The sequence below is a fragment of the Watersipora subatra genome, chromosome 7 (assembly GCF_963576615.1).
Source record: "Watersipora subatra chromosome 7, tzWatSuba1.1, whole genome shotgun sequence".
NCBI lineage: Eukaryota > Metazoa > Bryozoa > Gymnolaemata > Cheilostomatida > Watersiporidae > Watersipora > Watersipora subatra.
In genome coordinates, this window is record NC_088714.1 from 39160828 (window position 1) to 39174075 (window position 13248).

The following is a 13248-nucleotide window of genomic DNA, read 5'->3' on the forward strand; positions in this document are numbered from 1 at the left end:
ATGAGTCAACATTTACCATCCAAAACCACTCTGGAAATTGTTATGTGAGAAGACGACCTGGAGAGGAGTACAGCCCGGCTTGTACGCTACCAACCATCAAGCACCCTACTGGAGTCATGGTATGGGGTTGCATGACAGCTTTTGGTGTGGGAAGACTCTCCATTTGCGAAGGCATGATGAATGGAGACAAATACATCAAGACCATGGAAGATGTCATGCTTCCAAGTGCTCGGAGCCTATTCACCAGCAACGACCAACCCTGGTACTACCAGGATGACAATGCACCCTGCCACCGTGCCAAGAGAGTCAAGGAGTGGATGACCAGAAGTAATGTAAGGGTAATAGACTGGCCAGCACAAAGCCCTGACCTGAATCCCATTGAAAATCTTTGGCAGCGTATTGGTGTGATAGTCAGCAAAGATAAACCAAAGACAAAACGGGAGCTCATAGAGAAGATTATTCATGCTTGGCATCACATCATCACTCCTGAAGAGCTCAGAAAGTTGGTAAACAGCATGCCTCGACGGTGTCAGATGGTGATCAAGAACAAGGGCTGGCCAATAAAATACTAATGCTCAGCTCAAGACACCTTACCAGTCCTTCTGAAGACCAACAATAACCCAACGGCCCTTTTCAGGGCCACCAATTTGTATAAAAGAGTTTGTTTGTATCCTATTTTATCAATTCTCACTAACAACATTCATAGCCTGCAATAAGTCTGCCTTTCGGTAGATCCACCCCCAGCAATAAAAATCTGAGAATATTTTCGAATATTTGGCATCATCTTGTTCTTCAGAATTTTCCCTTTCAAATGATATATATATTGATGGGGTTGAGGCACTTAACTCCAAAGAATTTCTTAGACAACAGCATATAAACATACATATTTGAAGATTTAACTGGTGATTCCAAGTTTATGCACACCACTGTACATCGTCTTAACCTTAACACACTCACAGCAGATTGATACAAAATCACAAACTGAAAATTTGAGATTGAAACAGATCAATGTACTATGGTCAGTTTTGCAATGAAGAAGCTACAAGGAAAGTCTGAAATGACCCTCTGCGATGTTGTGCCGGCAAAGTGTTGTGTGTTTTCGTGAAATGTTGTGCCTACAAGCCTCGAGTGTCTGAATGTCGGAAGGAGCTTAAGAGAATGTAAACATTTTAGATACCAGACCTAGTGTGACTCCATCTGGAAAGCTGTTCTCCAGTCCAAGATGTTCACCAAAGACAAAGAGGAACTCCACAACCATGACAATGTCACCAAAATATGGTGCGAGTATAGGAGGGACAGGCAGGGAGCTCGGAAAGGCCTCCAAATCCTCACATAATAAATCATCTCGCGGTTTGTTCCATTCCCTAAGTCTGTCAGCCACTAGCCGTTTCTCCTCTCGTGCCTACAACTCGTATTTACATATCAGTTGAAAATAAGATGCTTACTGTCCACAAAACATCAGAAATAGGTTAGAGATTTATTATTAAAAACGAGGAACTAGGAATGACCTTGATCCGCTCCTGTTCTTTCAACTCTCTCAACCTTAGCTTCTCCTCAGCCATCCTCATCGCTGCCTCCTCACGCAGTTTTTCCCTTTCTACCTTTTGCTGCTCTTTAAATGCTAGCCTCTGCGCTGCCCTCTCCTCCGGAGTCATCTTCTCCTTTGCCTCCTTTTTAACTGCAACAAAAGAGTGTGAATGACTGCGGAAGGGCTAAAAATGAATTGTTTGGACTAGTGGTACAACATCAACAACTACGAAGATCCACTTTATTCTTTTAGAAACGATTACGAGTGAAAACTGACTTGAACTTATTTAAAAGGAGTAGAGAAGGTTGTGAAATGAGCCATCAGGTTTAGATGTCACGCTTCAATGAAGCTAGGGGTTTACATATGTATGTATGTACATGCATGTACATGTATGTACATGCATGTACATGTATGTATGTAGATATGCAACACAGCTAACCTTTGCTTTTAGCTTCCTTAGCCTTGTCTTCTTTGGCCATTCGTTTTGCCTCCCGGATTATTTCCGTGTCCTCCTCCGTTCTCCTCATTCTTTTATTAGATTTGCCCCGACCTGCGGCTAGCTTCTTGGCAGCCATTTTTGAATGAGCAAACTCGGGCTTAGAAAGGCAGATGTAGTCTGAGAAATCTGCATTTGTGATGTTGTATTTGTCCAAATACTCTTGCTGCATACAAAGCGAAAGTAAACAGCGACTAATACAAAAAGCTACGCAATGGCAAACCAAATACAGTCATACTTCAACTTATGAGCTTAATGCGTTCCGAGACTGACCTCGTATGTCAATTTACTCGCATGTTGGTGCAATTTATTTATATATAGAACAATTAAATATATATTGATTGGTTTCCATACTCTAAAAAAATTCAAATAAAACACTCAAAACAAGATATTGTAACAGAAAGAACATGTTGGTTATTGTCCTAATTTACCACATGCTTTCAAAAAGCAACAAATAAAAAATAATGCAAGGAAATGTGATTAATTGAAATGTAAAATTAAACACATACAATAGCAGCTAACGCTAGCATTTGCCAGAGAGGGAGATAAAAGTTATCCTTCATTACAACATTTGACTTTGATTCTCGCTGGTTAGCTAATTTTTCCTTTGTTTCGTTTTCACGACCAGCCGGCCGTTTTGAAATAAACCTATCTAAGGACATTTGCCTTTGTCGCCCTTTTAACATGTTGCGATTAGGACGAACACAGGTGTCGTCACAAAGGGTTAATGCACGACCATTAGCCAACTTGTTCGAATGTCTATTTTTATAGTTTTGATAGATAGCAACGGCCTTTTCACATAGCATCGTTTCAGTTACGCTGTCACCGGCCAATTGTTTATCTTTTATCCAATGCCTGAACAGTCTCTCCATCAGCGGTCGTGAAGATCGCTGCGCCGTTTAGAAACTATGGTTAGTCCTTTTGCGAACTAAATGCCCTGAATATAATCCTTCTGTTTGATAATTGTGGGTGTATTTCTGTCATATTGCTGAGCTAGCTCAATCACGCATACACCTTTCGCATATTTTTCAATAATTTTCCGTTTAATATCAATTGTTATCATTTGCTGTTTCTTTGCATTACTTTCTATTTTACTGGCAAAGTTTCGGTCTACGCACAGTACTTTTAATTCACATAATTCTGCTCTGAAAATCGCGCAAAAAATCTGGTACAAAAGTATAACCTGGGCAGTTGAAAATACAGAGTGATGCTGTTCTCATAAAACACCTCCGGCATACTTGGCAACTGACTCACGTGCTCGAATCTTAAATATGGCTCGTATGTTAGTGCTAAAACTTGCTTAAAAGTTGGCTCGTATCTCCAGTTTCTCGTACATTGGAGCACTCGTAAGTTGAAGTATTACTGTACCATAAAGGTTTTTACCAGGCTTCATTAAATTTATGGCCCATGAAGTCCTTAGCAACTGCCCCTGAAGTTCTTAGCAACTGCCCATGAAATCCTTAGCAACTGCCCCTGATGTTCTTAGCAACTGCCCATGAAGTCCTTAGCAACTAAATGTAACTATATGTAAAGAAACTTGAAGCAGATCTCAGCAGCTAACTGTTCATCTTCCTGAAATGCCTTTCTAAAGATCCAATAATTTACAATGCGAGTATAAGAAGTTATAAACAAGTTCTTAGCAGGCCGCTGTTGCTAGCAATGATAAACCTGCAAATGATTTGTGCATGAATTTATGAATCATGAATTTGTGCTTAAATTAAAATCTAAGTTTTCTGTCATGTAGTGATTTATATAAAACGTGTAAGTTATGACACTGTCACATCTCCTTAAACTCATTCGCAACCGACTAACTTTCATGCGACCTACATGTACCTCAAATACCAATCATTTCTCAGAAAAATGCTATAAATTTAACTTGCCGCTACAAGAAACTGAATTGAGATAGATTACCCATTCAATTTTCAAAATAATCAGCCAAGTCTCTTTCAAATGGTATAAAATTTAAACAGAGACTTCATATTACTTACATGTAGACATGTGTCTCAAAGAAGGTAGTTTTTAAAAATTTCTAATTTTCAAAAACCTTTACTTGCTGAAACAAAGTTAGAATTTCACCATAAAAATGGTAAAGATCTAAGTAATTTAGTTAAAATTATTGTTTGGCTACATACAATACACAGTTATAAATAATATCTTTAAAAATAACAGTTAGACATGAACGTAAAAAACATGAAACTTTAATTTCGAACCTTTCTTCACGAGTATCAACCTTCAAACCAAAACATAGCAAATCTACATGACAATATAACTCAAATAAACTGTCATCAACATGTTTCAAATAATGAAAATATGTTCATAAACTCTGTTCTTGACTTTTCAGACTTCATAGACAGCTCTAAGAATCAATATGATGCTATCGAAAATGAATGGTAGCATTAGTCTGACTACGGCTCACTGCCTAAAAGGTGCATTTTTATTCGAGCATAATGATTTAAATTGGCAAAATTAAAAGTTAATAAAAACTTCGAAACATTAAAAATAATGTTTCAATTTGATCTATGCAGTCTTTCACTGTTTTACCACTTCTGAATCTGCATAATTACTTCTGCAGTTGAAAAAGATTGATCACGAACGATAAAATTTCCAGTTGCCATGATGATTTCCGGGTTAAGTAAACGCCGATATGGGTTTAGTATTTTGGTTACAACTTGCCAGAGATATCATCGATGCATATTTGTATGTTTTTCTGATTGGCCAGGGATTTTTCTTCCTAACTAATCATAACTGTAAATGGAATAGGTACATATAAATTTCCACGGCGAGATAATTTGCGTTGGTAGCCTAGATACAATATAAATTAACGAGTTAACTCGCGATGGTTGCGAATGAGTTAATAGACGAAAATCTAACCCCTTTCATTGGTCATCTAACGGTGTCATGAGGGGATGAAACAAAAGGTTATACATGCACTGAGTTGGCAAGGGAAGACTAGAAGACTTCACGGTGAGTTGAAATACAGTACCCAGGATGATAAGGAGGGTTGAGATACAGTAGTCAAGAGTATAAGGAGGGTTGAGATACAGTACCGGGAGTATAAGGAGGGTTGAGATACAGTAGTCAAGAGTATAAGGAGGGTTGAGATACAGTAGTCAAGAGTATAAGGAGGGTTGAGATACAGTAGTCAAGAGTAAAAGGAGGGTTGAGATACAGTAGTCAAGAGTATTAGGAGGGTTGAGACACAGTAGTCAAAAGGATAAGGAGGGTTGAGATACAGTAGTCAAGAGTATAAGGAGGGTTGAGATACAGTACACAAGAATATAAGGTGAGTTGAATTACAGTACCTTGACATTCCAGATGCCATTGACTTGCTCACAGTGATATTTGAGAAACATTTTACATTTATCTTGGTTGATGCTGTGTAGACCGTTCTTCTCACGTCTAATACAGGAAGTGTCAACAACGACTATTCCATCGTCACCCTCAATAAACTCATTTGTCTCGTCATCCCAAAGCCGGACTCGGTATCGTATGTGACTAAAACATGGCTAACCCTCTCAGCATTATTAGTCAATAGACACTATCATCTGGATATTTACACAATTAAGAAAAATTTAGCATGTATATATAATATCAAATAAGACAACAGTAGATACACTAGATACGCAATGCCTGACGAATTCACCTTATTTATCCCTTACTTACTCCCACAACTTATTCTCCTCACTTACTCCCCCTACGTACTTCCCCTTACTTACTCCCAATCTGGTTCATCTGCTGCCCTCTCATCCTGCTCATCTTCCTCCTCAGCAACAAGGAAACTGTCCACAACTTTCCCCTCCCACCTACCAACATACAATATAATTAACAAAATATATACGGAATGAAATGAAGACATCGATATTGTACTACGATGTATAAATTATTATTGATTTCCTGTCATTATAAAATGCAAGGAAACATCTACATTCGACTAGCTAAACACATCTCCAACATACAACAAAATATTTGAGCAAATATTTTATTCTATATTTCAAGTAATTCCAACACGCGATCTCGAAACATTGCAGTCGCGTGAAACAAAATGAAGAGATTATAGTGAGAATTAAAAAAGACAGTTGCATAAAAATAATAAGTCAAAAGAGCTATGTTAGTTTAAAGATCATGTAGTCAAAATTAGAGCACGTTGTTCTATTTATCTGTATCACAAACTCTACTTCTGCACTGTGTCCCTCCTACATTAGAGCACGTTATTCTATTTATCTGTATCACAAACTCTACTTCTGCACTGTGTCCCTCCTACATTAGAGCACATTGTTCTATTTATCTGTATCACAAAATCTACTTCTGCACTGTGTCCCTCCTACATTAGAGCACGTTATTCTATTTATCTGTATCACAAACTCTACTTCTGCACTGTGTCCCTCCTACATTAGAGCACGTTATTCTATTTATCTGTATCACAAACTCTACTTCTGCACTGTGTCCCTCCTACATTAGAGCACGTTATTCTATTTATCTGTATCACAAAATCTACTTCTGCACTGTGTCCCTCCTACATTAGAGCACGTTATTCTATTTATCTGTATCACAAACTCTACTTCTGCACTGTGTCCCTCCTACATTAGAGCACGTTATTCTATTTATCTGTATCACAAACTCTACTTCTGCACTGTGTCCCTCCTACATTAGAGCACGTTATTCTATTTATCTGTATCACAAACTCTACTTCTGCACTGTGTCCCTCCTACATCAAGACTGCACCTCCAATGCGCTGTCTCTAAGATCTTCAATAAAATAAACAATTTAATCTTTATTTATTGATCAGTTATATTTTAAATTATTCTAGCATCTCCCTTATATAACGCACTCGTCTCACTGCTGGGTTTAATTAGCTAGTTTATATTTAAGGAGTATTTTTGGGGCTTGTAACAAACTAGATGAATTAGTGTAGTCTTATAGGAATAGGGCTTTAATCCACTACAGGGCCCTTTTTCATCTTATAGATGAAAAAGGGCCCAGTAGTGAATTAAAAAGGTAGGTAAAAATTTGACTGATTTAAGTTACAGTAAATAAACCTATTGAATCTTCATAGACACCAAATAGAGTAGCGAATATTTAGGTAAAAATGTATTTTGGCTATAAAAGTAATATTCTAAAACAGATTCAACAAAAAGTTTCTTCTTTGTAGTACCACCACTACACTCTTCTTCTTGTGGTACCACCACTACACTCTTCTTCTTGTGGTACCACCACTACACTCTTCTTCTTGTGGTACCACCACTACACACTTCTTCTTGTGGTACCACCACTACATTATTCTTCTTGTGGTACCACCACTACATTCTTACACTCTTCTTGTTGTAGTACCACAACTACACTCTTCTTCTTGTGGTACCACCACTACATTCTTACACTCTTCTTGTTGTAGTGCCACCACTACACTCTTCGGGGTACCATGAAGTTATTAAAAAGTGCTCACAAGTTCACGTCAGAGTAAAACAAAACTTTGACAATTGTCTCACTGTTAGCTATTGGCCCGATTATTAATTCATCAAGCAGAACTATTATTGTTATTCACTGATCTTCATCGACACTATGAGGCAGACATATTTGAAACATCTTACCTATGGATAGGTTATAACAAGCCAAGCTGATGAACTTTTAAAGGTGTAAAGATAAGTCTAACGACTTTCCTTCACACCTAGTATAGCCTCGAGCACAGTAATTTTTATCACGAGGCTGGATAAGAACTACTGCTCTTGTCGGTTACTATAGCATAAGTATAATATACTTATAAACAACAGTTAAAAGGTTCTCTAAACCTGCTCAAATAGTTCTCCAGTCAAATATGTTGTGTTTGACTCGCTTGCTCATCATTTGCTGACCTTTCTCATGGCGGAAGTTCGTTATAAACAGAGAAGAAATATTTGTCAATTGCCCATTAGCAAGTGAATTGTGCTGTTCGAACATCCATAGACATGTTGGTATAACGCAAAGTCACTTATTAAACACAGAATGTTGCATGTTTATCTCTAACATGACAGTTTAATTTGGCCGTTGAACTGAATGCTCACAAATTAGCCTTAGAAATTGTTACCGTATTTAAATGTCCATGAGATGTTGCAGATAATACAGAGACAACTATAATAAGGCAAATACTCGATGTGTGTGAAATCTTTTTAGCCGTTCATCTTGCCATACAGGCACTTTTTCACATTTAGTAAAACAGTGTAATAATGAATAGCAAGATTAAGCATAACTAAATTTAAAAAAATTCATACAAACATTACAGAAAATCTTTCAAATGTGACATGCCTAGCTAGTGCAATGACACACTTAGTTGGTGTTATGACACACTTAGTTGGTGTTATGACACACCTAGTTGGTGTTATGACACGCCTAGTTGGTGTTATGACACACCTAGTTGGTGTCATGACACACCTAGTTGGTGTTATGACACACCTAGCTAGTGTTATGACACACCTAGCTAGTGTTATGAAACACGTAACGCAATGAGACACCTAGGTAACGTTATGACACACCTAGCGAACGTTATTATACACCTAGCTAGCGCTATGACACACCTAGCTAGTGCTATGACACACCTAGCTAATGCTATGACACACCTAGCTAGTGCTATGCATGGATGAAATTTACTAAATGTGCTATTATATAATATTTTGTATTTAATATGAAGTTGACAATGAACTTCATCGATAGCAATAAACAATAAACTTAGTTGATAGCAAAGAATTACTAGGCCTCACCACTCGTCTTCATGAATGGCCTCGATAATTTCATTCTTGAAATAGACATCTCTTACATAGACGTACACATCTTCATTCAGGTCATTGATGCGAGTCCGGAAGGTGAGTGTTGCCAGATAGAGCACCGGTCCCCTGTGAACCAGGAAATGTGCATATACATAAGGCATGGCCTATATTTCCTGGCCTAGAAAAGAGACATGTAACAACTTCAACACGGGGCAAACACCTAATTTCAATACCATCAGTTAATTGGAGGTCGTCAGTCACCATATGATCGTGATAACAAATCGAACCTTTAGTTATGACATAAGAGAGCAAGTTCTATGCCTGGGTCAAGTTCAGAACTTATAAGTTATGCATAGTCATTCCGAGAAAATTTCTTCTATACAGAGGTAAAAAACATAAAATCCTATGGTTATCATCAAAAAAAAAGTAATGTGGAATGACCATAGGTTTACAGCCTTGTTATGGAGGTTTAAGAGTAAAGCAACTAAAGACAACAAGAAGCAAGCAAAATTGTGCTGAAGGTTTGTCTTGGAACATTCTTACACATCGATTAATTATACAGATTGAACAACCATCATCATATTTATACCTACAACCTAAGTAACAACTTGTAACAGCCGATCTAGGTAACAAAAATGAAAAATATTTCGACCATGTGCTAGAACAGAGTCACACAAGTATGATAAAACAAGAACATTACTACAAAATTGAGCTTCTATTATTTATGAAAGTACATTAAATATAGGTATCATCGAGTTAGTTTGACTAAGGTCGTTCTCGTGGGTTTCTGTCTGTCAAAGAAAAGGTGTCAGCGATGTAAATAGTGGGCTATGAGTGAAAATGCAACAATCCTGAGCGTGAGCTCCACCAACCCAAGCTAAAGGAAATCAGAAGTTGCATTATACCGTAGATGTTTGGGAAATCTCTCTATGATGCTAAGGGCTTTCCTCTCACAATCTACTGCTTCTGTATAAGTCAACCCTGGTTTGCCAGTTACGCCGCATGTCCACACCAAAGAGTTGCAGACAATGACTCTGTCGAAAAATTCCCTGTAAATGAACTTGTATAATGTATACTTCGGACAAGCATATACATAGATATGCTTATATAGAGCCCATTACAGGGGCATTTTCTAATTGTAGTCAAAGTAATAAAACCATCTTGAAATTGTTATATAAGAATAGCTCTTTTGATAATACACAGGATATTGTAGAGTTGCGCAGATGAAGTGGTAAATTTAATGTTCGAGCATGATGATGCAAATAAACACTGCAAAATACAACAGCATCACAGAAATCTACTGAAAAAAACAACTGAATGAGAACACGGAAACAATGTAATTAAAAATATGGGTGATGAAAATAGTAGAAAGGCAATTAATTACATATATTCCATGGTATTACTCACTCATAATGCTCAAATACTTCTCCAGTTGCCTGACAAACAAAGTATTTACCCTCTGGATCTAAATCTGGTGGTATAGGACGAGGCTCAAACTGCTTCCGCCGTAGAAGAGGCATTTTCTATAAAAGCAGAGCTCAATGGTTAAATAATAACAAAGCTATTGCTAGAGGCCTCCGTGAAAACGTTAGCATACTGTTGGACCGCAATAATAAAACAAAACTATGTACAATTAAGAAATGATGAATGACTAATGATTTATTTAACCAGGTCTTTGGTGAGCTCACCTTAACGGAAAATCTATTTTATGCCACATTATGTGCTGGTAAAACAAGATCAAGATATGGCTGCAAATATCTATACGGAACCATATTGCGTTGCCGCACAAGCGTGAAATCGCAACAATACAACCAAATTAGTTTGTACACTTACTTTAGCAATTCAGCATATATTTTACTGTAGACGCATAACAAACAACAACACTGCTTATACAGTATGCCTTCGTTACAATTTACGAAAGCAGCTTTTAAAACAGTACGCTACTGTACTAACAGGAAACTTCACGGCGCGGTTGTCTTTGTTTCTCCGATTCTATACCGGATTATATGAGCGGCCTCGTCAATCAGCAATTCCTACTTGCACTGTTTGTAAAACAGTGCAAGTATGAATTGCTGTGAATTACATGTTTTAGTTGGTAGTAACTACTGGTAATAAAGTCTGAACCAGTACCTTAATCCAAAATAACGGGAACAACGTTAAATTGTTCAAATAGAGATTTATAGAGTACAATAATATACATACCCTGAAACACAAACCCTTGGGTAGTTTGGCGGCTTTCTATACCGATATTACCGATAGCGCATGGCCAATTATACAGGAGGGCATACCCCAACGTCACATTATAATGATATAAAAGCGAAGGCTAACAAATTACAAACATGGCGCACCAAAACATCGGTTTATGAAAACTGAAAAGTATAGACCATAGAAGCAAACCTACATCTATGACATAGACAGTTGCGATGTTTATGTTAAAGAACGGATTTGAATAGTTGGACTTTCTGTCAGGCTATATTCATACGTTTATGTCTGATTTGTTCGAACGGGCATTCTCTATGAAAAACGATGAAGCAAATAAATCGTGATAGAAAGAGCCGATGTTTTAGTGACAAGTGTTCCGCAATGTCGCATGTGCGGCGCTTCTATGCAAAATCAGTTGATGTCGCACGAAAGGATGGACAACTTGGAAACAAAAATTGTAAATATTGTGCATCAATTCAAAACCTTCGCCATGTGGCCATGCCTCGATGAAAGTAGTAGTCGTTGTACTGAACTACATGTTGCGAACAATACGATGCGATCAACGTTCCTTAAATATCAAAATTTCAGAAAATATTAATGGAGATTTGTGAATCTCATGCAGACATACATTTATACATACTCAGCAATTCATAACATGAATATATTCATAGATACCCTTGTTCTCATACCTGCCAACTCTTACGCATTGGGCGTGAGACTCACGCAATCACCCCAAAGAAAAAATGAAAATGCGTGAAATTTTTGCCCCAATTTCTACAATTTTATATAGACTATCATTGATACATCAATTGCCCCAAAACCAAATCTCACGCATTGCCCCACTCTTGGGTTGGCAGGTCTGCTTGTTCTTCATTATATATTTGTATTATTTTAGAGAAAGAAACATAGATCTTCATTATTTTATTGGAAAAAATGTGTTCAGTTATGTAGGCTTTCATGAATATCTCGTGTACTGTATACAGTACCTATATAATGCATAGGATTATCAAGTAGTAGGCCTGTTCTACAGTAATTATTGCGCAATATAATCACGAGGGCCTTTGTTCCTCACTTTATAACAGTACCGGCCTGCCAACCCAAGAGTGGGGCAATGCTTGAGATTTGGTTTTGGGGCAATTGATGCATCAATGATAGCATATATAAAATTGGGGCAAAAATCTCACGCATTTCTCATTCCTTTTCTTTTTGATGTGATTGCGCGAGTCTCACGCCCAATGCGTGTGTCTCATGCTCAATGCGCGAGAGTTGGCAGGCCTGTAACAGTATGAAGAAAACTTGTAGGAGTGGGGTGAAGACAATTCTTAATGCTGGAGTGTAGTATGTGCTGGATCCCACGCTTCAAACGATACAAACTGCTGAACCCAACAGAGTGCGTTGAACCCAACACTGCCGATGATACAACCTGCATACCTAGCAAGAGGGAACTGAAACCAACTCACTTTGGCTCTGCTGAACTCAACGCTGCCGACGATACAACCTTCTGAAACCAACAGGAGGGAGCTGAACCCAACTGACTTGTGCTCTGCTGGAACCTACGCTGCCTGCAATACAACCTACCAAAACTAACAGGAGGGAGCTGAACCCAACTCACTTGTGCTCTGTTAAAACAAACAGAGTGCACTGAACCCAACGCAGCTTGCAATACAACCTGCTGCACCCAATAGGAGGGAGCTGAACCCAATGCCGCTAACATTACAACTTGCTAAAACCAACAGGTGGGAGCTGAACCCAACACGCTTGTGCTCTGTTAAAACAAACTGAGTGCACTGAACCCAATGCAGCTTGCGATACAACCTACTGCACCCAACAGAAGGGAACACAACTCTTGTAAGAACAATAGCTCTTTAGTTATCTAAGTATTTATTGCAATCTGGTCCGAGCTTGATGCTAGCCATTTAACAATGATCAGAAATGATATTTTTCCAACGAATAAATGATTCTATTATATAATAGCAATAACTAATGCTAGAAATTCCCGTCATACAGCCCACGACCTGATAATGGAATAAGTGATGATGAAAAAAAGAAATGGCAGTTCTGGTTGTTGAAAAAGTAGTTGTCAGCAGGAATTGGCAGAATATAGTGTAAATGAAAGTTGTTCGAGATGACATAAAATGAATACGAGGGAGCGCGACTTCAAAAAGGAGCAAATAACAATTTCAACAAATATAGATAAGTTAGATAAGTTCAGCGTTCTGCTAAAAGTCGCCCAATCTATTCTTCTCTCTTTTACATTGTAGGATTTGGTCATTGATAGCTAATCGAGT

At 37.9% G+C, this 13248-nt stretch overlaps 1 protein-coding gene across 1 annotated transcript in view; it reads right to left on the reverse strand.

Annotated features, from left to right (window-relative positions):
* The window catches only part of LOC137401232 (bromodomain adjacent to zinc finger domain protein 1A-like), a 57086-nt gene extending 46426 nt beyond the window's left edge, over nt 1-10660 (reverse strand). Inside the window, exons 1-9 of the mRNA XM_068087644.1 lie at nt 10592-10660; nt 10166-10281; nt 9664-9807; nt 8753-8884; nt 5741-5827; nt 5327-5519; nt 1968-2190; nt 1509-1678; nt 1183-1402 (exon numbers count right to left, since the gene is read on the reverse strand). Coding sequence (XP_067943745.1) covers nt 1183-1402; nt 1509-1678; nt 1968-2190; nt 5327-5519; nt 5741-5827; nt 8753-8884; nt 9664-9807; nt 10166-10278 — 1282 coding nt within the window. The 5' untranslated portion in view covers nt 10279-10281; nt 10592-10660. The remainder of the gene's footprint in view (nt 1-1182; nt 1403-1508; nt 1679-1967; nt 2191-5326; nt 5520-5740; nt 5828-8752; nt 8885-9663; nt 9808-10165; nt 10282-10591) is intronic.
* Between the last annotated feature and the right edge of the window lie 2588 nt (nt 10661-13248).